At 44.2% G+C, this 22,882-nt stretch overlaps 2 protein-coding genes across 23 annotated transcripts in view; one reads left to right on the top strand and one right to left on the bottom strand.

The window, feature by feature from the left end:
- Positions 1-9,433: 9,433 nt before the first annotated feature.
- CEBPD (CCAAT enhancer binding protein delta) lies at positions 9,434-10,878 on the top strand. The gene has a single exon (XM_014868148.3). The coding sequence runs from the start codon at positions 9,675-9,677 to the stop codon at positions 10,488-10,490; it is 816 nt and encodes a 271-aa protein (XP_014723634.2). The 5' UTR covers positions 9,434-9,674; the 3' UTR covers positions 10,491-10,878.
- A 956-nt stretch (positions 10,879-11,834) lies between these two features.
- The window catches only part of SPIDR (scaffold protein involved in DNA repair), a 470,799-nt gene continuing 459,751 nt past the window's right edge, over positions 11,835-22,882 (bottom strand). For 15 of the 22 annotated variants that reach the window (XM_070481312.1, XM_070481307.1, XM_070481306.1 and 12 more), the window contains 4 exons: positions 19,318-19,411; positions 18,124-18,238; positions 17,760-17,813; positions 11,835-12,417 (listed from right to left, as the gene is read on the bottom strand). In XM_070481312.1, coding sequence (XP_070337413.1) covers positions 12,262-12,417; positions 17,760-17,813; positions 18,124-18,238; positions 19,318-19,411 — 419 coding nt within the window. In that variant the 3' untranslated portion in view covers positions 11,835-12,261. The remainder of the gene's footprint in view (positions 12,418-17,759; positions 17,814-18,123; positions 18,239-19,317; positions 19,412-22,882) is intronic. The other 7 variants (XR_011493246.1, XR_011493245.1, XR_011493244.1 and 4 more) reach the window with 3 other exon arrangements.

Below are 22,882 nucleotides of genomic sequence, written 5' to 3' on the forward strand. Positions count from 1 at the left end.
TTTAAAATTTCTTAATATATGCATTTATTGCTATAAACTCCCCCTCAGAAATGCTTTTGTAGCATCCTATAGGTTTTGGTGTGCTGTGTTCCCATTTTCATTTGTTTTGAGATATTTTTTGTTTTCCTTTTGATTTCTTCTTTAGCCCATTGATTGTTCAGGAGCATGGTGTTTAGTTTCCACATATTTGTAGATTTTCTGGCTTTCCTCATGTTATTGATTTCTAGTTTCATACCACTGTGGTTAGAAACGGTACTTGGTATGATTTCAGTCCTCTTAAATTTACTAAGATTTGTTTTGTGCCCTATCACATAATCTATCCTTGATAGTGTTCCGTGTGCTCTTCAGAAGAATGTGTATTCTGCTGCTGTTGAATGGAATGCTCTATAGGTGTCTTTTAGGTCCATTTCTTCTAATGTTTGGTTCAAGTTCATCATTTCCTTGTTGATTTTCTTTCTGGATGATCTATCCAGAAACTGACTTTTTTGAAACTGAGGTCTTCTATGATCATTGTATCATCTATTTTTCCCTTCATATCTGTTAGTGTTTGCTTAATATATTCAGGTGCTATGATGTTGCATGTGTGTATATTTCTGATTGTTATATCTTCTTGATTGATTCTTTTATTATTATACAATGATCTTTCTTATCTCTTATTACCATTTTTGGTTTAAAGTCTAATTTGTCTGATATAAGTATAGCTACCCCTGCTTTCTTTTGGTTTCTATTTGTAAGGAATATCTTTTTCCACCCCTTCACTTTGAGTCTATGTGTGTCCTTAAGGCTCAAGTGGATCTCTTAGGCAGTATATAATTGGTCTTATGTTTTATCTGTCTTTATCCACTGTTATCCACTTTATCTTTATCCACTGTTTGCTTTTTGATTGAGGAATTCAAGCCATTAACATTTAGTGTCATTATCAATATGTAAGGACTTACTAATGTCATCTTATTATTTGCTTTCTGGTTGTTTTGTATTTCCATTGTTTCTTTTCCCTTCTATTTCTGTCTAACTTTGTAAATTTGTTATTTTCTGTGGTGGTAGGCTCTGTTTACCCTTTCTTTGTCTTTTGTGGATCTGCTCTAGATTTTTGCTTTGTAGTTACCACAGGGCTTACATAAATCATCTTATAGATGAAACAGTCCATCTTAGTCCAACTTATGAAGCTCTACCCTTTTATTCTTCACTTTTATATTATTGATGTCACAATTTATCTCTTTTTATGTTGTGTATTTGTTAAAAATTTATAGTTGCTATAGTCATTCTTACTATATTTTCTTTTAACTTTATATTATAGTTGAGTGTTAACAGACCATCATAATATAGAGTTACAGTTTTTAAAGTCTGACTGTGTATTTTTCACCTTTGCCATAGTGTTATGTACTTTTGTATGTTATCATGTCACTGATTAGTGTCTTTCATTTTGGCTTGAAGAACTTTCAGGCTTCTTGCAAGGCAGATGTAGTGATGGTGAACTCCAACAGTTTTTGTTTTTCTGTGAAAGCCTTTGTTTCTCCTTCATATCTGAATGATAACTTTGCCAGATAAAGTACACTTGGCTGGCAATGTTTATCTTTCCACACTTTGAATACGTCAACCCACTCTCTTTTGGCCTGTAGGGTTCTGCTGAGAAATCTGTTGATAGCCCAATGGGAGTTTTTTGTAGATTACCTCCTTTTTTCCCCTGGCTGCCTTTAAGACACTTTCTTTATTATTGATTTCTACACTTTCATTATAATGTGTCTTGGACAGGCTTTTTTGCATTCAGATGACAGGGTGATCTATTGGCCTTGTGGACTTGTATATCCAAGTCTTCCCCAGGTTTGGGAAGTTCTCAGCTCTTATTTCTTTAAATAAACTCTCTGTCCCCTTCTCCCTCACTTCTTCTGGAACACAAAGGCTTTCTTCACTCTTCCTTAATCTCTGTTCTTTTTTTCCTTCTGTGTTATTTCAGAATTCCTATCCTCCAAGTCATTTATTCTTTCTTCCATCTGGGTTGCCCTCCTACTGATGCTCTCTGTTGCATTCATCTCATTCACTGAATTCTTCAGCTTCAGAATTTCTGTTTGGTTCCTTTTTATAATTTCAATCATCTCTTTGGAAAATGCCATATACTTTTTGTATAGTTTATTCCTAATTCTATTCAGTTGCCTTTCTGAATTCTCTTGTAACTCATTGAGTTTCTTCATAACTACTATTTTGCTTTTTTTTTTTTTTTTTTTTTTTTTTGGCGAGGAGAGATTGGGCCTGAGCTAACATCTGTTGCCAATCTTCCTCTTTTTTATTTTTCTTCTCAAAGCCCCAGTACATAGTTGTATATCCTAGTTGTAAGTCATTATAGTTCTTTTATGTGGGATGCCACCACAGCATGGCTTGATGAGTGGTGTACAGGTTGGCACCCAGGATCTGACCACTGAACCCTGGGCTGCTGAAGTGTAGCATGTGAACTTAACCATTATGCTACTGGGCTGGCCCTGAATTCCTTACCAGTTTGATCACACTATTCTATGCCTTGGACCTTGGCTGCTGGACATTGTCATTTTCTTTTTGTGATGCCATAGTTCCTTGATTTTTCATATTCTTCTTGGTTATGCATTGGTGCTTTCATATTTGAAGTAGCAGACACATCCTTAACTGTGCTTGTTACCTTCAGCAGATGGGGTTATGTTCTATGGTATTGTTTTCATATAAGTTTTTCCCTCTGTGTTTGTGATGGTGAACCTGCTCCACTCTTCTTGTTCTCTCTTGTGGAAAAATTTTTAAGCTTTTGTGTCTTCTCTGGTTCTTACCATTCACCAGGCTGGCGATTGGAAACCTCTCTTTCTTTTTTCCAGAAGGTGCCAGTATAGCTCAAATTTGTAGTGTCTTCCTTGCCAACCAACTGCAGCCTCTTTTCTGAGCATGCTCCCTCTTTATCAGAGCTTGCTCACTTGGTCACACTCAGGAGTGTACACAAGAAACCAGCAGCAGAGTTGGGTGGGTGTCAGCTTAGGAACTGGCATGTTGGGGGTGCCTTTGGGACATCAGGGGTAGTAACTCCCAGAGACTCATGGGTAGACTTCCTGTTGAGTACAATCCCTTTAATGCCTTTTGAAATTCTTATCTGCCTCTTTCCCAGTATCCTCCCTCTTCCTAATGGTAGAGCTCCCACCTTAGCACTCCAGGTGCTGGTGGAGAGAAATGGGTTTCTCGAGCTGTGTCCCACCTGGCTGTGGTAGCCAAGAATTCACTTACCACTTTCCATTTCCCCACAGGAGGTTGCCTCTGATGGACAAATTAGCCCTGTTCAGTGTTCACTTGGGGGTGAGGTGGTGCCAAGAAAGTTTCTGTTAGTGCCTCCACTGCAATCAAAGTTGTATTTACCTTGTTTTCCTCCCTTAGTGTGCTGGAGTCTCCCTTCAGGAAGGCTGGCCTTCTGCAAGTTCTCTCTCATGCTTGAGTGCCTGCCTGGGTCAGCATTCACCTGAGTTTTGCACAAAAATGGCAAGAAGGATCTGGGCTGTTTTGCTGACTCTACTGTTCTGCAGCCTGTTTGGAGGTTTGTCTGTCTTTTACTGGCTGCACTGGTGGACAAGACTCTTCCTGGGTCTCTTGGAGTACAGTAGTAGGTACCAAAAGGTTCACCAAGGTGCTTTTGTGTATGGATGGCTAATTTGTTGATTAAAAAGAGAGATAAAAAGAAGAAATGTCTTATGCAACCATGTTGCTGATGTCACTTCTATGCATTTTGTCTTTAAAACAAAAGAAGTGTTTACAAGCCAAAAATACAATAATACTGACTTTTATATTTACCTATGTAGCTACCTTTACCATTCATTTCTGTGTATGCCTTTGAGTTACTGTCTAGTGTCATTTCAGCCTAAAGGACTCCCTTTAAGATTTCTTATAGGGCAGGTCTACTAGCGAAATACTCTCTCAGTTTTTCTTTATCTGCATATGTCTTAATTTCTCCTTCATCTTTGCTGGATGTAGAGTCCTTTGTTGACTTTGTTGATTTTTCTCTTATCACAATTCATCTGGCCTCCATGGGTTCTGAGGTGAAATTGTTAATCTTATTGAAGATCTCTTGCTTCTGATGAATTGCTTTGCTCTTGTTGCTTTCAAGATGCTTTGTGTTTGGCTTTCCACAATTTGACTATGATCTTTTTTGGCATGGATATCTTTGCGTTTATTCTCCCTGGCATTAGTTGGGCTTCTTGGTTGTGTAGATTCATGTCTTTCATAGAAGTTGGGAAAAACTTGGTCATTATTTCTTCAGCTATTCTTTCTGCCCCTTTCTCTCTCTTCTTCTGGTACTCCCATTATGCATATGTTGGTGTACCTGATGGTGTGTCACAGGTCTCTTGGACTATGTTTACTTTTCTTCATTCTTTCCTTTTTATGCTTCCTTAATTGGACATCATTTTCAATTGTCCTGTATTCAGGTTTGCTGAGTCTTTCTTCTGCTTGTTCAGTTCTGTTGTTGTAACCTGCTTGTGAATCTTTCATTTAATTTCAGCTTCAGAATTTGGTTCCTTTTGATAATTTCTAAATCTCTATTGATATTCTCTATGTGATAATGCATCATGTTCCTGGTTTCCTTTAGTTCTTTGTCCTTGGTTTCCCTTAGCTCTTGAGCATATTTAAGACAGGTGATTTAGTCTTTGTCTAGTAAGTCCAATATCTGGGCTTCCTCAGGGACATTTTATATTAAGTTCTTTATTCCCTGTGAATGGGTCATACTTTCCTGTTTCTTTGCTTGCCTCATAATTTTTTGTCATAAATCAGACATTTTGAATTTATAATGTGGCAGCTCTGGAAATCAGATTTTCCTCTCTCCTGGGCATGCGTGTGGACTTCTTGATCCCTGGTATATGCAGGAGCTTTTAAAAGCCTTTATTCCCCACATATCCCCTTTTCTGAACTCTTCTTTCCCAGGTTCTTTGGTCTTTCTATTGCTTTCTTGAGGCTGCTACAGCCAATTTTGAACTTATGTGCCTGTGGCAAATGCCCAAATGCCATCCCTTGCTCCAGTCCTTTGGGGAACCACCTTTGGGGACAGGTGCAAACACACAAACATAATTTGTTGAGAATGGAGTCTGCATTACTCCCTCTGGCACTAATAACCTGCACTAGGAATTCACAGTGCTGTCTTAACAACCACCAGCAATCTTGAGAATGGAGGTCAGGAAGCATGCAATTTAAGATGCCACAGCAATTTCTTATTGCAATGCAGCAGCTTCTTTCTTCATTACGCTTTCCTCTGATTGTTCTAAGTTTTTGGCCAGATTCTAGAGTTCTTCAAAAGTCAATTCTGATTGATAGGTTTTCCCAGTTATTGTGGAAGGACAGAACCCCGTAGCTCCCTACTCCACCATTTTTAGTGACTTTGCTCCTCTCGTTTTCTTAAAATTACTATTGTGTACGCCTATAAAGAACTTAATCTCCTTTAGTCGTTGATTTTAATATCATTTTATGCATATGTAAACAGGAAAATATAAGCCAAGTCTATTGCTTAAAGTATTCCTAAACTTCTTCATGTTCACTGTTTGCCTCCTTTGAATCACTTTTAAACTCAGTCATTGGTGTTTGTTTTTCTTATACAACACGGTTTCTGCTCGATACAGAGAGTTAGTGATGTAGAATTTCTTAAAAGTGCGCTCTCGGGGCCAGCCCGGTGGCACAGTGGTTAAGTTTGAACGTTCCACTTCAGCGGCCTGGGGTTCACTGGTTCGGATCCTGGGTGAAGGCATGGCACTGCCTGGCAAGCCATGCTGTGGCAGGCATCCCACATATACAGTAGAGGAAGATGGGCATGGATGTGAGCTGAGGGCCAGCCTTCCTCAGCAAAAAGAGGCAGATTGGAGGCAGATGTTAGCTCAGGGCTAATCTTCCTCAAAAAAAAAAAAAGTGCACTCTCCACTACCATCCCCAGGATTTCACTCCCAGCCACTGACAACCATATGCAGGCGATGACAAACATCATAACTGACATGTTGGCCAATGGTGATTGTCATATGCATCTCAATTTCAACAAAATATGAAGCATCTAATATTGGTAATAGGTTAGAAGTAGTTTTTCCTGAAAAATCATGTAACAAAATGATTAATTTGACTAAAGCCAGTCACAGAAAGCAACAGAGAGGTGCCATTTTAGTAGGGGCTGGCAGATGGAAGGATCTTGCCAGCCAAGCAGCAGAAGGAAGGAAGAGTACTCTCAGCAGAACCATCTGCATCACACACAAGGAACCAGGCAGGTATGTGGAGTATTCAGAATTGAGTCGGGCATCAGTTGCTTGTGGTAGGAAATGGATTTAAAGAAGTGGGCAGTGGAGGGCTTACACTTGGAAACTGAAACTACATTCTCTTGGCAAAGAACCTTTCAAAAGATTCTAAGAAAGGGTAATGTGACGGCATCTTCCTCTTCAAAGATCTCTTAGCAGCCATGTGAAGAATGGATTAGATGAGGAGAACAGATTGTGAGAGTGCAAACCTGCTGTGCCCTTACTGGGTGAGCAGGTGTGACTGAAGTGCCAATGAGGAGGTGTCTGGTTGCTGGGCTGTGGCAGGGATGTGGGAGGCAGGACTGACAGGAGTGGGCTGAAGGAAGGGTGAATCCACTTGACAAGAATACAGGTTGGGAAGACAAATTGCTTCTCCTTTGTGTTTTTATTATTGGAAATGTGAGCAAGTACTTGCCAGGTTGGACACCTGACCCTCAGAACCAAATACCTATTCTTAGCTCTGGCTTTGTAATCTGGGGGCTCAGTCTCTTAAATTCCAGAGACTGAAGTGAATGCAGAATTTTTTACCCATTATAGTAGGTTTTTAATAAACACACAGGCTTTAACAAGGCTTGAGATGCGTGACCCCCAACACTCACTGGTTTTATTCTTTTGACCCTTGTCTTCCCTTTTCCAAATCCACACACTGGTTTACCCAAAAAAGTCTATATTTGTAACCTCACAACTGTCTGACACAAAACAATGAAAATATACCATAAAGTTAAAATTATCCCTGAGGCAGAAGGTTAACAAAAGTATCTAATACGATAGTTGAGAAGAATAATGTAAAGAGGGCACTAAGTCAACAAGGTTTTCCTCCTCCTCAACTTCATGCATTTTTGTTTTAGATAGCATTGCTCAAATAACATTTTCACTGTTTCAGAGTTTTAGAGTTTAACTTGGAGGAGAAATGTTCTTTCCCTGTATCTTGTGCCATATGAAGCATTCAAAAATGATCCCTCATTAGAACTGAGTTATGGTCACTCCATGTTATGAATGAGTACGAGAAAACCAGACTGACCTTCTAACCCTGACAGTGCTTAACAATACTAGAGCACATTTTAAGCACTTTGAGCCTCCTGAATTTCTAAAGACTGATGTATTTAGAAAGTCCATGTGGAGTAGAATTCATTTGAACAACTCAGCTATGCTTAACATACAAATGTCCTTGGAAACATGAAAAATAAAAACGTTCCAGCTGGAACGCCTTCCTGGTGATGGTTCTACTCAGAATACCAAAGAGTCAGGAAGGCTCAAATAATTATTTGGAGCAGATCTCTAGCAATGAGAAATGATTAAGAACAACTTTGTATTTATCTTGAATAAATTAATCATAGAGTTAGGAAAGGGTAGTAAGTAGAGACGTTGAAGAAATGACTATGAACAACTACTGTCATAAAAACTGAATTTTAAATTTTTTGTTATTTTTTAGAGTCTTTAATTTGCCCTCAAGTGTCACAACAAATCCATAGCTTGCTGATCTATGATCTCTCCTCTCCCTCTTTCTGGAAAAGGAAAGAAAATTCTTAAATCTAAGTGATTATTAATTACTGGTTAGCATATTTTAAAAACATAGGCCTGGCATCTCTTTCAAGCTCAATCTCAGAACGTCAAGGGCATTCTAATGTTCTTCCTCAATAGCATTACTGTCTTGGAAATGCAACTTCATTTTAATAAATATATTTATATTTACTAATAACTGTACTAATCATCTCACTAAATTATTTTTATGAGAAAATAGTTCTTCCATATAAATATTTTTTTGCATTCCCTAATTGATTAGAGAGGGCTTTACTAGTGTTTTTACGGCTTCCTACATAAATAAGAATTAAGAAGTTTGTCCTAGGCCTTTTCTCTGAGCCTGTGTGAACTCACACTATACGTGGTCCTGGGTTTTACCCTTAATAGGTAAGTAATTAATAGTGTAACATCAACGTTGTGAACCCTCTCGGAGTAATTCTAAAGCAGTATGTTTGTTCTTCCAGAAAACGTATTAAATATCCCAGGGTGCATCATTAGAAATCACCTCTGGGACTGCCTGCAGAAATTCCAGCACAGTTTGCGGAGCATTTGGTGTTTGGATGCAACATCTGGTGAACAAGAAGTCTAAGCCAAGAACAGATGTGAGATGGAGGCCCCGTTTGAGTAGGGACAGTGATTTAATAGAATTGACCAGAAATGCCTGCCCCAAATTAGAGGAAACTTAACAAAGCCAATCCATACTGAGTGTTTTCATGCATTTTACATTGTGACGAGCTAGCAACTTAATACCCAGTCAGATCTACTGCTATAAATCTTATCTTTCTCCTAAAGAGGACCCAGCCCTTTTAGATTCAAAAGCACTTCTTTCCGGAATGCTACTGAACAGAGAAAAAAAGAGCCTGGAACTAAAAATAGGACTTGAAGCGAGATAGCACCACCAGATGGCACTGCTGTAGCAGACCTAGAAGAAAAGCTAGCGCATGGGAGCTCGCGGGGAGCGCGGGGTCTTCTGGTCCCGGGGCTCTGCGGCGTTGGAGGACGGCCGCGGACCTGGCCAGGCCTCCTCGCACTCGAACCAACTGCATTTGGGGTGGCCGGCGGCTTAGACGCTGCAACCTGACTTCTCCTCCCCGATCTGTTCTGTCCTGCTGTCCCTTTGGTCAGGAAGCACCAGCTGGCGATGCAGAGTCTCCACCCGTAGGGCCAGAGGGGACCCAGGAACCCCGAGGAGGATTGCTAAAACAGGACCCCAATTCCCTGAAATATGCGAGGCTGAGCTGGTAACGAGCGGGTGAATGCGAGGCAGTCCCCTATCGTTCCCTCCCCGCCGACCGGACCTGGGTCCCCACGTCAAGATCTGTGGCTGGAGACCGTCCCGGCGCTCTGTTCCCCGCTGGCCGCTTCCCGCATCTGTGCTCCTCCCCGGAGTCGCCCTCCCCCAGCCTGCCTCCCTCTGACGATGGGAACTGGCCCGAGACACGCGCGCCCGGGCCAAGTCCTGGTTTTGATTTCTCTCCCGACTCCGAGGAACGAAGAGGCTCCCACCCCACAAACAGGAAGGAGAGAAGGACGGGAGTGCGGGCAGAGGGAGGGTCTTTCCCAGCAGCGCTGCCCGGGCCGGGCCAGGGCAGGGGGAGGAAGCACGCACCCCTGCCCTGACGTGCCAGTGGGAGGAGAGCCCCGGGGTGGAGCAAGGAGGAGCGCGGCAAGGAAGGTTCGAGGGGCGGCTCCGGGACACGGGGGCTCCGGGGGCGGGGCGGGGGCTCCCAGGGTGCGCCGTCCACGCCCCCCCTCCCCGCGCCCCGGGGCGCCCCCGCAGTTCTGGAGCCGAGGCGGGGCCTGCGCGTCAGCCCGGGCTAGAAAAGGCGGCGGGCCCGGCCCAGCGAGCTGACAGCCGCGCTCACACACCCAGCCTGGCCCGACGCCGCCATGAGCGCCGCGCTCTTCAGCCTGGACGGCCCGGCGCGGGGCGCGCCCTGGCCCGCGGAGCCCGCGCCCTTCTACGAGCCTGGCCGGGCCGGCAAGCCGGGCCGCGGGGCCGAGCCGGGGGGCCTGGCCGAGCCGGGCGCCGCTGCCCCCGCTATGTACGATGACGAGAGCGCCATCGACTTCAGCGCCTACATCGACTCCATGGCCGCCGTGCCTACCCTGGAGCTGTGCCACGACGAGCTCTTCGCCGACCTCTTCAACAGCAACCACAAGGCGGGCGCGGCGGGCGCGGGCGCCCTGGAGCTTCTGCCCGGCGGCCTCGCGCGACCCCCCGGGCCGGGCCCCGCCGCCCCGCGACCGCTCAAGCGCGAGCCCGACTGGGGGGACGGCGACGCGCCCGGCTCGCTGCTGCCGGCGCAGGTGGCCGCGTGCGCGCAGACCGTGGTGAGCCTGGCGGCCGCCGCGCAACCCACACCACCCACGTCGCCGGAGCCGCCGCGCTGCAGCCCCGGGCCGAGCCCTGCGCCCGGCCCGGCCCGGGAGAAGGGCGCCGGCAAGAGGGGCCCGGACCGCGGCAGCCCGGAGTACCGGCAGAGGCGCGAGCGCAACAACATCGCCGTGCGCAAGAGCCGCGACAAGGCCAAGCGGCGCAACCAGGAGATGCAGCAGAAGCTGGTGGAGCTGTCTGCCGAGAACGAGAAGCTGCACCAGCGCGTGGAGCAGCTCACGCGGGACCTGGCCGGCCTCCGGCAGTTCTTCAAGCAGCTGCCCAGCCCGCCCTTCCTGCCGGCCGCGGGGGCCGCGGACTGCCGGTAACGTGCGGCCCGGGCAGGAGAGACTCACCAACGACCGATACCTCAGACCCGATGGGCCGGAGCGGAGCGCGCCCTGCCGGATGCCGCGAGGGCCGCCCGGCGTCGGCTACAGTTTCTTTGGGACTTATGAGCGAAAGGAAGCTTCAGCCTGGACTTACCACCACTGAACTTCGAGAAAAGCTATACGTGTTTATTTTCCCTTAAATTATTTTTATAATGGTAGCTTTTTCTACATCGTACTCTTATTGATTGCAGCTAAGGTACATTTGTAAAAAAAACCAAAACTTTTCAGACAAACCCTTTGTATTGTAGATAAAAAGACGGAGCATGCTCACTTTTTTGTATTAATTTTTACAGTATTTGTAAGAATAAAGAAGCATTTAAAACCACCCCTGATTCCTGTATTCACAGTGACTCCCGCACGCCGGTGGCCCCCAGGACCCCGCTGGGGAAGGCGCATTCCAGTGCCTGGCGTGCAGCAAGGCACACGGTGTGTACCCAAGGGGAGACCAAACTTCTTAGAAGAGAGGGTTTGCTTTGCTTTTGGAACGTGCCAAAGTCGTCTTCTAAATGTTTTATTTAACTTGGCTAAGATCGGGGAAGCACGACTAAGCTCATGTTAAACTAGCAGCTTTCCCGTGGAAGCTGGTCCCCGAAAAATAGCCAGACTCAGGAAGGGGGCTGGCTGGTCAACTGGCCCTGCAGCTGATTTGGGGGCCCTGTTGAGACCAGCGAAGAGCTCCCTAACCTTAGGTGAGGGGGTAGAGGAGGGGTCAGGTTATCCCAAAAGCACGTTGGAATCCTCTTTGGCGTTCATGGGACTTTGCTTTCCTCGGTCTCAGGGCCAGCTTCAGAATTTTCAAAGTGCATTTGTAGATGAAAAGGACAGTCACAAAGCTACTTACACCCGGCTGTCTTGCTGGTAATCGTAATGTTTCAAAGCTTAATCTGGATAAAGCCGTTTACTTTCCCCCCTTCTACGTCTGTCTTATGTAATGAATTAACTATGGCCTGTGGTGATTATATTGTTATAAGAAACAAAATCTTTAGTGTCCAAAGATAGTTAATTCATGGTTTTAGGTGTAATTTAAATCTCTGCCAACAAAGCAAATGATAACCACCCACCCCTCTTGAGTCTGTAATCTGGGTGCTCTGTGCACAGTGCACAGGAGGCAGCATGGTTAAACAGGCCTATCTAGGGTGAGCTGCCTGTGCAGCTTTGCTATTATCTGTGCAGTGTTGCTATAATCACACCCATTAATTTACCTACACTTTATGGGTAACAGTTTTACCTCTGACATAGTTTCCCAGAACATTTTCCCAAAAATACTGAACTGCAAAATGCTTAGTTTGGACATTTATTGTAGAGAAATATCACAATGTAGGACAAAGGTTTAAGCTTTGCAGGGTATTCCTTGGAGGAATGTTAAATACAAGAAAAACGTGTTGAATCATGGTAAAATTTTAAACACTGAAAAATTACAATTGAACAAAATACTTTTTTCTGCTATAATACAAAGTAAAGACCTCAAGCTTATTTAAGCTTTAATAACATGTTCCTAAATTTGCAGAAAGATAATAAAAAATATATAACCATAGAGAAAAGTATTTTGATTTATAGTTCACAAAACCATTTTACTTAACATTTGCCCTAGAAAAATCTAAGTTCCATTTCAAGATCATAAAATATGTTCACTCTGCCCATAGTTAACAAATAACTACCAAAAACCACCACCACCCCCCCTGCAGCCACATTGCAAAGTTCACAGATCCTATGGCAACTGACGGTGTTCTGAAGAGGCTCTTTCTGCACTCAGGAGCTCAATCTCCTCCAATCCAATGCAGCTGGTCGGATGGGTGGTTATGGACTGGACGAAACAGTTTAACAACCCCACCTCCTTTCCGAGGACACTCTTCACTTCATAAGTCTGCAGTGATAAAAGGCGTACTGGTTAAAGCAAACAGAGTTAGCCCTGGACGTTCTGTTCCCAACAACACAGAATACCAAAGAGCAGAGCAGAAGGCCCCTTCCCCTGTCCATGATCTTCCGGTCTTCAAACGGTGAGAGCAATGTTGGTGAGGAGGAAGATATGAAGTGCCGTGATAAAGGCCCTATATATTATGGCAAATGAAGGAACATTTTTCCGAAAAGTGAATTCTATTTTTATGCTAGAACATTTAAAATATCTCATATTGATGTTTGTTAGTGGATGCAATGCTAAGCATCTCCCAGCTGGCTGTGCTCAGAGAGGAACTGGGGGGAAAAGACACACAAAGGGATGTGCCCGTTTTCTAGCTTGGGGGCTGGGCATGCACCGTGCTTGCAGCTGTCTCCCACTTCCTTTGGGACACTTCCCCAATCTAGCAACACTGCTGGTCAAAGGATTTCCTGGTACTTTGCCCCAAACTTCCCTCCTTAATAGGATCCCATTTCTAGAGTTACATTGAGCTAAACACCTCTTTCTATGTTGTAGAAAACTTTCTCTTCACATTCTATTTGATGACTATCTTATGGTGATTGGTTAATTTCGGGCAAGTTTCATCTCTAGATGAGAACACAGGGCACTGGGCAGCAGGGGTACTCAATGACTAGGCTTTGAAGGTGTTGTGTGCCCTCACTTGGCGTCCATAAATCAAACCTCAGGACATTTTCTTCCTGGGGTAGGGGTGGGCTGAGAGTACAGAGAGGCTCAAAAGCATTGGGATAAATTACATCTCTGGCCTTATTGGAGACTGAAGCCCTAGAAAGTAATGTGTTCTTTCAGAAACTCCTTTTCTGCCACTTGCAGGGCACTATTAGGGGTACCTCTCACCCTCCTCTGTGCAAGACACTTGAAAAATCTCTCAAGAGCTCTGTTCACTATGTGTTAAGTCACCCCTTCCATCATTAATATGTCTTGGTGAAGGGGACTGAGGCGAGAGGGGTCAGACAAAATGGCCCAAACAGGAGCATGTCTGTGGCTCCCTGGGCCCTCCCATCAAAGGTGGGCATCTCCCTACATCACTCTGGGTCTTAGCTGGGCTCAGTGACCGGCTTCTCATGAACAGAGCGAAGTGGAAGGGATGCTGAGTGACATCCAAGCTCGGGCAGGAAAGGTGCCCAGCTTCTGCCTGCCTCTCTCGGGACCCAGACACATGCTGTGAGGGAGTCCACACGTTGTGGATGTCTGGCTAGCTCTTGGGAAGGTCCCAGCTGACAGGAGCACAATGACCAGTGGGGACTGATGGGCCTTCTGTGACTCCAGCCCAGTCTTTGGGGCACCAGCTGATGCCCAGTGGAACAGAGACGAGCTGTCCTGGCGAAGCTATGTCCAAACTGCAGGTCTGTGAGCAGAATAAGTGTGGAAGCCACTAAGCTTTGAGATGGTTTGTTTTGAAGGAATAAATATCAGGATCAATCTGGGATATGAACACTGCTCTAATGCCAATTCACTGTGATACGTTCATTTTCCCATCTACAAAACAGGCACAGTGCAAAAGACCTTGCCTATTCAATATGATTTGTAAAAAGTTTGGCTTCCTTAGTAAACAGTTAGAGTAAGTTCAACGGAGTGGTTTACTGGAGTGATGAGGGCTGAGATTTGCTGGTCAAGACAGAAGAGACGGGACTAAAAGTCTCTGACTCAACAATGGTGGCCAAGGTGTCTCTGCAGCCAGGGCTCATACGTGAGGCAGACGTCAGGTTCATGACCTACTTTCTCCATCACTCACTGAGGGTTTATTATGAGCCCACGGGGGCCTGACACTGAAGAATGGCAGTGAACAAGACAGAGCTGTAAGGCTGCCTGTCTGGAGGGAGAGCAGGGTGGCACAGAGTGGGGTCACCATATGGGGCTGGGAGGACTGAGGCAGTACTGCCAGGTCCTTTTCTGTTGTCTCTTGCCATTTTTGTTAGGCTTGCATGCTGTGTGTGTGGGAAACAAATGGCCCAGGCATTCCTACCCCATTTGGGGGAAAAGTATGGAATTCTGACTTGAAAGTAAGTCAGCAAATATCATTTCTTCTTAAAATGTCAGGTTTGGCAGACACAGTCTTCCATAATAACTATACCATTTATAAATGGAGATTAAATTATAAATATTTTATATTTGGGGGAAATTAATACAGAGAAGTTAAAACAATTACGCCAGCAAACTCACATGCACTGTTCATATGACTGCATATATGCAGACGTATCAAATGTCTCTCTATTTTTAAAAGGCACAATATATTTTCCTTTAAAGCTTCCTTTTCTGAAAGCTAAAGAAACAAACTCCAAATTTCCTATCACTGTAATGTTATCTTTGAGAAGTGACATGTACAACGGCAGCCAATTCCATTGTTTTCACATCTGTAGCTTGACCACACTAAAGTGAAGGAATAAAATTTAACACTCATGTATCCTAACCAGAAACAGTACATTTGTTCCAGGAATAGAGTTATGGTTCTTGTGGAGAGTCTAATTTGATTCTTTGGATTTTGGCAAATGTGTGTTCTCTCCCAGAAAACTGACAGAATCCACACTGGAAAACTTGCAGCCGATGTCTACACATAGGTCCTTTTCATACCCAACTTCTACCAGTTGCGTTCCAGGTCGGATGTGAAGCCTTGATTATCGACAGTGAGTAAAGCTAGGGGTAAGGAGCTTACTAAAATGTACCTCCAGGCTTAAACTTACCCTCATCTTACTGGTGTCAGCTCTGATAGAGCACCCACAAAGGTGACAGGTGAGGCTATCACTACCCTATTCCTCTCACCCAATGCACATGTGCACACACAGGCACATACTCAAGCACACAAGTACACAAGCACACACTGGCGTTCACACATATGCCCTTTTGAGCTCTTTATAAGTAGAGTTTTACCTATGGGAGTACTGTAGTTGAGATGTTTAATGTATGGGAGGTACAAGCCAGCCTTGGTCAGAAGGAAATCAAGTGAATGGGGGAGGATTTCTGCCAGGGCCTCCTCCTGGTCTCCGGGTCCCTAAAGAGAAGTAGGGTGGTCAAAGCCTCTCCATCACTGGAGGCTTCCTGGAGGAAGCACCAGGCTGCTCTCTGAGGAGCCTGCAGGGACCCAGTGGGAAATCAGGCTGGAGCCTGGAGGGGCCAGCCAAGGCCACTTGAGGAACCGCAGGCAGGTATTGTGTCTCTGTGATATGCTGTGTGGAACAGCAGATGAGCTGTGCGCCATCCCCCAGTGGTGCTGGTGTTAGTTTGTTTAGGTTGTGGGTTTTGGTTCATTCTGCTGTGTGCTGCTTAAGCAGGACTTTCCCCAATGCTTTCCCCCAACATTCTCCACAGAAATATGTTCCCTGATAAGCCAGATCTGCATCTTTGGCACTTTTTAAAAGCCCCCTACCTTGGAAATCTCCAATCCCTCAGCCTTACCTAGCACTACGCCTTTCTTTCTTCCTCCCTCCCTCCCTCGTGGACAGAGAGATGAGGTGACAAGGAGTCAGTCCACAGCTACTGCTGCCTTGTCACCCATTAAACATATGAACTTTAATAAGAACAGAAATACACACACAAGGTCCCTGTCACACACACCTCCATCTGGGTTGGCTACCACCTCTGCCAGCTGGTCGGTTGTGAGAATAACAATGACTTTCCCTTTGTGGGATGTCTTTGCATCCAACAAAGACAGGGGCTGTGAGGCCCATACTCTTTGTCTTCTCAGCAGTAAAATGTGGATTCTGCCCCACTAGGATGTTGGGGAGATTAAATGAGGCAATATGTGAGAAAAGCAGCAAGAACAGTTCTTGGTCCACTGTAATTGTTTACATCTTACTTTTACACAATCAAGGAATATTTGTTTATAAACCCTCCGACAGCATGGTCAATCCCTGTTTGTGCAGCAGCCCCTTAAATGAAGGTTTGGAGCTGTGTGTGTGTTTGTAGGGGGGGTGTCACAGAATTGCTTTTTTTTTTTTTTCTTGTTGGGGAAGATTTGCCCTAACATCTCTTGCCAATCTTCCTCTTTTTTTAATGTGAGCTGCTGCCACAGCATGGCCACTGACAAACAAGTGGTATGGTTCTGCACCCAGGAACTGCACCTGGGGTGCCAAAGCAGAGCACACTGAACTTTAACCACTAGGCCACTGGGGCTGGCCCCAGAATTGCTTTTAAGAGTCATGCCCAGGCCCGTGGGCTTCATCCCAAGGAGGGTGCTGGACACTTCTTTTAGAGCTCCACAGGTGATTCTACCCTGAAATCAGAGCTGGAAACCACAGGCTCAGACTAGTGATCCTCAAAGATTCTGTTCATGGATTTATCCACATTCTGATTTAATTGAAACTTTGATAGCCATGGTTTAGATGAAAGGGTGCAAATGGCTGCTCTGCCACCTGGTGCTGCCAGCTTCTCGAGGCACAGGGGCTGGTGAAGGGCTGGAGAGGGCAGCCCTGAGGTGAGGAGCCTCCAAAGGATGGATCAAATTAGCCTCAAATTCTGGCTAGAATCAGAGCTGGAATTTGGCTATGGGAACCCATCAGAAAATTATGCAGATGATCAGCCTACCCTTTCACCACAACCCCATGAGCTGGGCCAAGTCTGCTACCTAGATGTGGACCCCTACACCGGTCAGACACCTTTTGCGACTCGGAAGGCTGTGCCCTGGCACCACTCCAATAGTCAGTTCCCAGTGCCCTTCTTGGGTTTAGCGATTCCATGGGCCACTTGTGGTGCTTTTAAATGGTTTTGACAAGAGACAGACATGGCATCTCAAGGACAGACGTCTCTCATTTGTGAGGGCCAAATTTCATGAAGAAGAAACTGTTTTTGGCCCATAAGGAGCATACCACTTTACTAAGTCTCACCATAGTTAACTCTCAGGGCAGGCAAACCAGTTCTGAGAAATAATGGTAAAGTTTTCAGTTACTCAGACTCTGGAATACCCAGCAATTGAAAAAAAAAATGTGTGTCTCAGATAATTCTGTTCTATCAACGTGAAATCATGGCAGTAGGCTTCAAATCTCAAGACTGTCTTACCATAATCAAAGTCAGGGAGACAGATTCACGTAGCTACTGCAAGGTTGATCAGGAAATAACCTCAATTCCAAAAAGGAATGGCTCTCCTTAGCAGACACGGGCATTTGTTAGTGAATGACAGCAGTAAGACTTATTTAGACTTATCAGCATAGTCTAAACACTTAGCATGCACACATCTATATTGTTGGGCTTTGTTGTAATTGAAAATACACAGAGGAGGGGTCTTCTTCTGGGGATGATCTGCTAACACAGGGCTTAAGAGAATAAGGACACACACCTGGGCTGGGTGTCCCTGGACTTACCCCATCATCGCAGGCGGCAAACCTCAGGAGTGAAGCAATACTGCTCTGCAGCAGCTGTAGTAACAGTGAAACAGGCCGCGTCAAATCCCGCTACTGCAGTAAGTGCTCATGCTAAAATACCCATGTCCTGAAATTAACATGCTAAATCTAAACCATCTAGCTTCTCTTTAGTAGTTTCAATCTCAAAGCCTTAAGTCAAACGTGATTTTTAAGTCACAGACATGGCAAGACCGTATTCCTGAGGGTGACTCTTTCCCCCTTTCCCAGGGAAGAGCAATAGATGCAACTCTCTCTTGGCCAGGGAGTCAAAGTGTCTCCATGTGGTGGAACTGGGATGTACCCGAGCTCCTGTACTAGCTCCTACCTTGACCCTCACTGTGCACTGGGGTCGCGAGGGGCAGTCCAGGAAGACCTGCAGGTGTCTTCTGAGAAGAGGAGAGGTGACCACACGGGAGCAGTCCCCACAGGAAAAGGCGCCTCTGTTGTTTCGAAATGCACAGGGAAGACAAGACCAAAAAGGCATAAGTCAGAAGAGTTTAGCAGCAGAAAGGCATTTTTATAAACATGAATGTTTGCTGAGATAGAAAAGGGGGATTTACTTTCAGAAGCCAAGTTCCTGAAATAGGCCAAAAGAAGCCCCAGGCTCATCCTGTTCTGAGGGATAAACGTCAGCTTCTGACTAATGGCTGCATGGGCATGTAATAATCTGGAGGATGGAAGGGGCACTTAGACAGAGAAGGCTCATTCAAGCTGAGCATAGCGGATGACAGCAAATATCCCATGAAGCAAGTGAAGGCCCTCTGCGAGGCAAGGGGAAGTGAAGGCCTCCCATCAATCTGAATGGGAAAACCTATTTTTAATCACCAGTATCTATGCTCCTTACTGCTACCATGTAAACTTGTGATTCACATTCTTCTTGTCTCTTAAATATGATCCAGTGATGACTTGTTTATATATAAGACCAGCAACACAGGAGGTATTAAGGAGCAAAAGGCGCCATTTGCCCTTTGCTTCTTAAGTAGCAGAAAAGTAATGAGCTTGCCCCTTTCTGTCATATGACAAAGTCAACTTGGGAGGCCAGAGAACTGACTCAGAGAACTGCATCAGGACCCAGCCCCAGACCTGGCCCTTAGGGAGGAGTGCATAACACTGGGCAGGGAAGGAGTGTCCATGGATGAAGCTGTGCTTTGGTCTCTGGAAAAGTTTGCACCACTGCAAAGACAAGCTGTACAGTTACCAAGTTTGTCTTACTTATTCATGTTGGCCCTGAGTTTTTCCTTTTTCTCTAGACTGATAATAAAGGAGCTGAGGACAAAATGTGGCTCTTTTCTCTTTTGAGAGGAGCTGTAAGAAACAGCAAAAATCCCTGTTATGAAGAAAGAAAACACACCGCACACCATGGCCCCTTCCCTGCACTCAGCAGACTCAGTTTCCCACTTGGAGCTCATGCCTGGTCCCTGGCACTGCGGAAGCTGACCTGAGGCAGGAAGGCAGTGGGGACCCTGAGGCTGGGTTGCTGCCACCCTGGGATCTTTCAGGCCAGCTCCTGCTCCTTTACCTGTCTTCTGGGCTCTGTTTTAATCTCTCGTTGCCACACAGGTCACACGTAGGCCACGAGAAGGCAGTGCTCTCGTCCACACCAACCACAGCGCCTAGGCCCAAGTGAAAGCAAAGCCAGAATCTCAGAGGTGGTTTCTGCTTCCCAACTTCTCTTTGCCTCTCAGGCCAGAGATGATAACATAAGGCGCCTCAGATTTTTTTCTACCTTGTGAATTTATATAAACGTTCCTAAGCTTTTTATAATTTCCATTTATTGCACAAACAAAATTACAATAAAAAGTGAGTTTTAAAACTTGCCCATAGTACTACCTAACCAAGTATTTTCATTTTTGCCCAATCTTTTCTAGTTTTTTCCAGATGCATACATATTTAAACTGTTACCAGCAAACCATCAGCACAATAACTCATTCTATCTTTTAGGTTGCTGTATAACTGTTGTTTCTTGTTTATAATGACTTCTGAGAAAAGTGAAAGAAGAAAGTGCCAAAGCAGGACTGCATTTGAACATCAAGAAGACAGAAAGCATGACTTTAGGACCACCCAAATTTAACGTAGACAATGCAGACTTTGAAATTGTTAAAGATTTTGTCTACCTTGGTTCAGTCATCAATTTAAACAGAGACTGCAGACAAGAAATCAAGAGAGGACTGAGTCTTGGAAGGGTGGCAGTGAAAGAATTAGGAAAGATCATCAAGTGTAAGAAAGTGTCGTTAGAGACTAAGGCCAAGATTATCCACACCCTCGTATTCCCAATTACTATGTACTGGTGCGAAAGCTGGACAGTGAAGAAGGCTGACAGGAAAAAAATAGATTCATTTGAACTATGACATTGAAGAAGAGCTCTATGACTACCCTGGATTGCCAGAAAGATGAACAGTGGATCCTATAGCAAATTAAGCCTGACCTATCACTGGACGCAAAAATAATAAAACTGAGGCTGTCCTACTCTGGGCACATCCTGAGAAGGCACGATTCTTTGGAGAAGACAATAATGCTGGGAAAAGGAGAAGGAGGTAGGAGAAGAGGAAGATCAAACACGAGATGGGTTGATTCCATAAAGGAAGCCACAGGCATGAGTCTACAGAAGCTGAGTAGGGCTGTTGAGGACAGGACGTTGCAGACATCACTCATTCATAGGGTCGCCAGGAGTCGGAGCCAACATGATGGCAGGTAACAATGATAGCTGTTGTAAGGATTGTTTTATCTATCTTATTGATATTCCAGTTAGGAGGTGTGTCACAGTTCCCTCAACCATTTTCATATCAGACATTTAGTTCTCCAAATTACTTTAGTGGTGAGGCAGTGGGTAATTTTGTGCATAAGGCCTTTTCTGCACTGAGATCCTTTCCTTAGGTTAGATTCTTGGAAGTAGAATTACAGTGTCAGAGTATGAGCATTAGAGATGTAGAAATACTCTTTTAGAAGGTGTTTCCCACAAGGACTTGCTGATTCACACTGTCACCATCCATTCACAGAGTGCCAGTTTCACTGCCCTGAACCCTGACATGAGCTTAAGTATTTGCCTCCTTATATATATGGTATAATGGAATTACTTATTTTAGTTTCTACTTCTTTGATAAGGAAAGATAAATATTCTTATTAGTTTGTTAATATCTCTTCTTATGTGATTTCTCTGGTTTCCTTATTTCTTTTTTACTCTAACATTTGTGATTTATTTATTTGACAAACAAATCTGCATACAATGCTATTTAGTGTGGGATCTATGTGTAGCATTAAAAACATAAAGATGAATGCTACAACCCCTACTCCCATGGACTGCACAGTCTCATTGGTAAGGGAGATAAACAAATAATGAGTACAAATGTCATGAAATATGGGAGAAAATATTTGCAAAAGAGATATCTGATAAAGGACTGGTATCCAAAACATACAAAGAACTCTTGGAACTCAACAAAAGAAAATGAACAACCCAATTAAAAAACAGGCCAAAGACTTTAACAGACACCTCACCAAAGAAGATATACAGATGGCAAATGAGCATATTAAAAGATGTTCCACATCATAGGTCATCAGGGAAATGCAAATTAAAACAACAATGAGATACCACTACACATCTATTAGAATTATCAAAACCAAACACTGACAACATCAAATGCTGGTGAGGATGTGGAGCAACAGGAACTCTCATTCATTACTAGTGGGCATGGAGAATGGTCCCGCCACTTTGGAAGACAATTTGGCAATTTCTTACAAAACTAAACATAGTTTTACCATACAGTCCAGCAGTCGTGCTCTTTCAACCCAAAGGAGTTGAAAGCTTATATCCACACAAAAACCTGCACATAGATGTTTATGGCAGCTTTATTCACGATTGCTATAACTTGGAAGCAACCAAGATGTCCTTCAGTAGGAGACTGGATAAACAAACTGTGGTATATCTAGACAATGGAATATTATTCAGCTATCAAGTCATGAAAAGACATGGAGAAAACTTAAATGCATATTACTAAGTGAAAGAAGCCAGTTAGGAAAAAGCTATATACTGTATGACTCCAACTATATGACGTTCTAGAAAAAGCAAAACTATACAGACAGTAAAAAGACCAGTAGCTGTTAGGTATTAAAAGGGAGGGAGGGATGGATAGGCAGAGTACAGAGGATTTTTAGGGCAGTGAAACTACTCTGTATGATACCATAATGATGGATACATTTCTCTAAACTCATAGAAAGTATAACACCGAGAGTGAACTCTAATGTAAACTATAGACTTTGAGTGATAACGATGTGTCAAAGTAGGTTCATCTATTGTAACAAATGTACCATCTGGTAGGGCATGTTGATATGGCAGAGGCTGTGCAGGTGTAGGGGTAAGGAATATATGGGAAATCTCTATACTTTCTGCTCAATTCTGCTGTAAACTTAAACTGCTCTAAAAAAGTCTATTTTTTTTTCAAAAATAGTCTATTTTAAAAAAATACCATGCAATAAATGCTAGTGGAAAAGACCCCTCACGGGTGCAGAAGAGAGGCCCTCCAGGCTGGCTTGAGGGTCAGGAAAGGCTTCCTAAAAGAAGGGACATGAGGTGGGCTGCAGGTGGGGAGGTGGGCGCAGGCTGACCCTGTACCTTGCTGTGGGGCTGGAGACCAGGTAGGCATAAAGGACAGGTAGGTGAAATGGCTGTGAAGTTGGCAGACCATAATCATCTAGGATCTTGCTGGAGATTTTAGACTTGATCTTGGAAGGGATGAGAAACCAGTGAAGAATTTTAAACAGGGGACTGAGATGGTCTGATCTTCTTGCAGTATGAAGCAATATAGATATCATCTACATACACTGGCAAATGACAGACCATCCTCATCAAAAAGTGGTGAAATCAGACATTTGAAGAAAAAGTAAAATGTGACCTAAGTTTCCAGAAAAATAGAAGAGTTATTCTTCCTACTCCTGGAGCAAAGAATTTCATTCCTCACTAGAACAAGCATTAGGAGAAAATTTATCTGCAGAAGATAAGCTCACCATTTTTGAGGGTTTGGAAAAAATTAGGGTACATGGCAGGCAATGAAAGAAAACTAAGGTCAATATAGAATTCCATGAAAAAAAAT

This window comes from Equus asinus, chromosome 12 (assembly GCF_041296235.1).
Source record: "Equus asinus isolate D_3611 breed Donkey chromosome 12, EquAss-T2T_v2, whole genome shotgun sequence".
Lineage (NCBI taxonomy): Eukaryota > Metazoa > Chordata > Mammalia > Perissodactyla > Equidae > Equus > Equus asinus.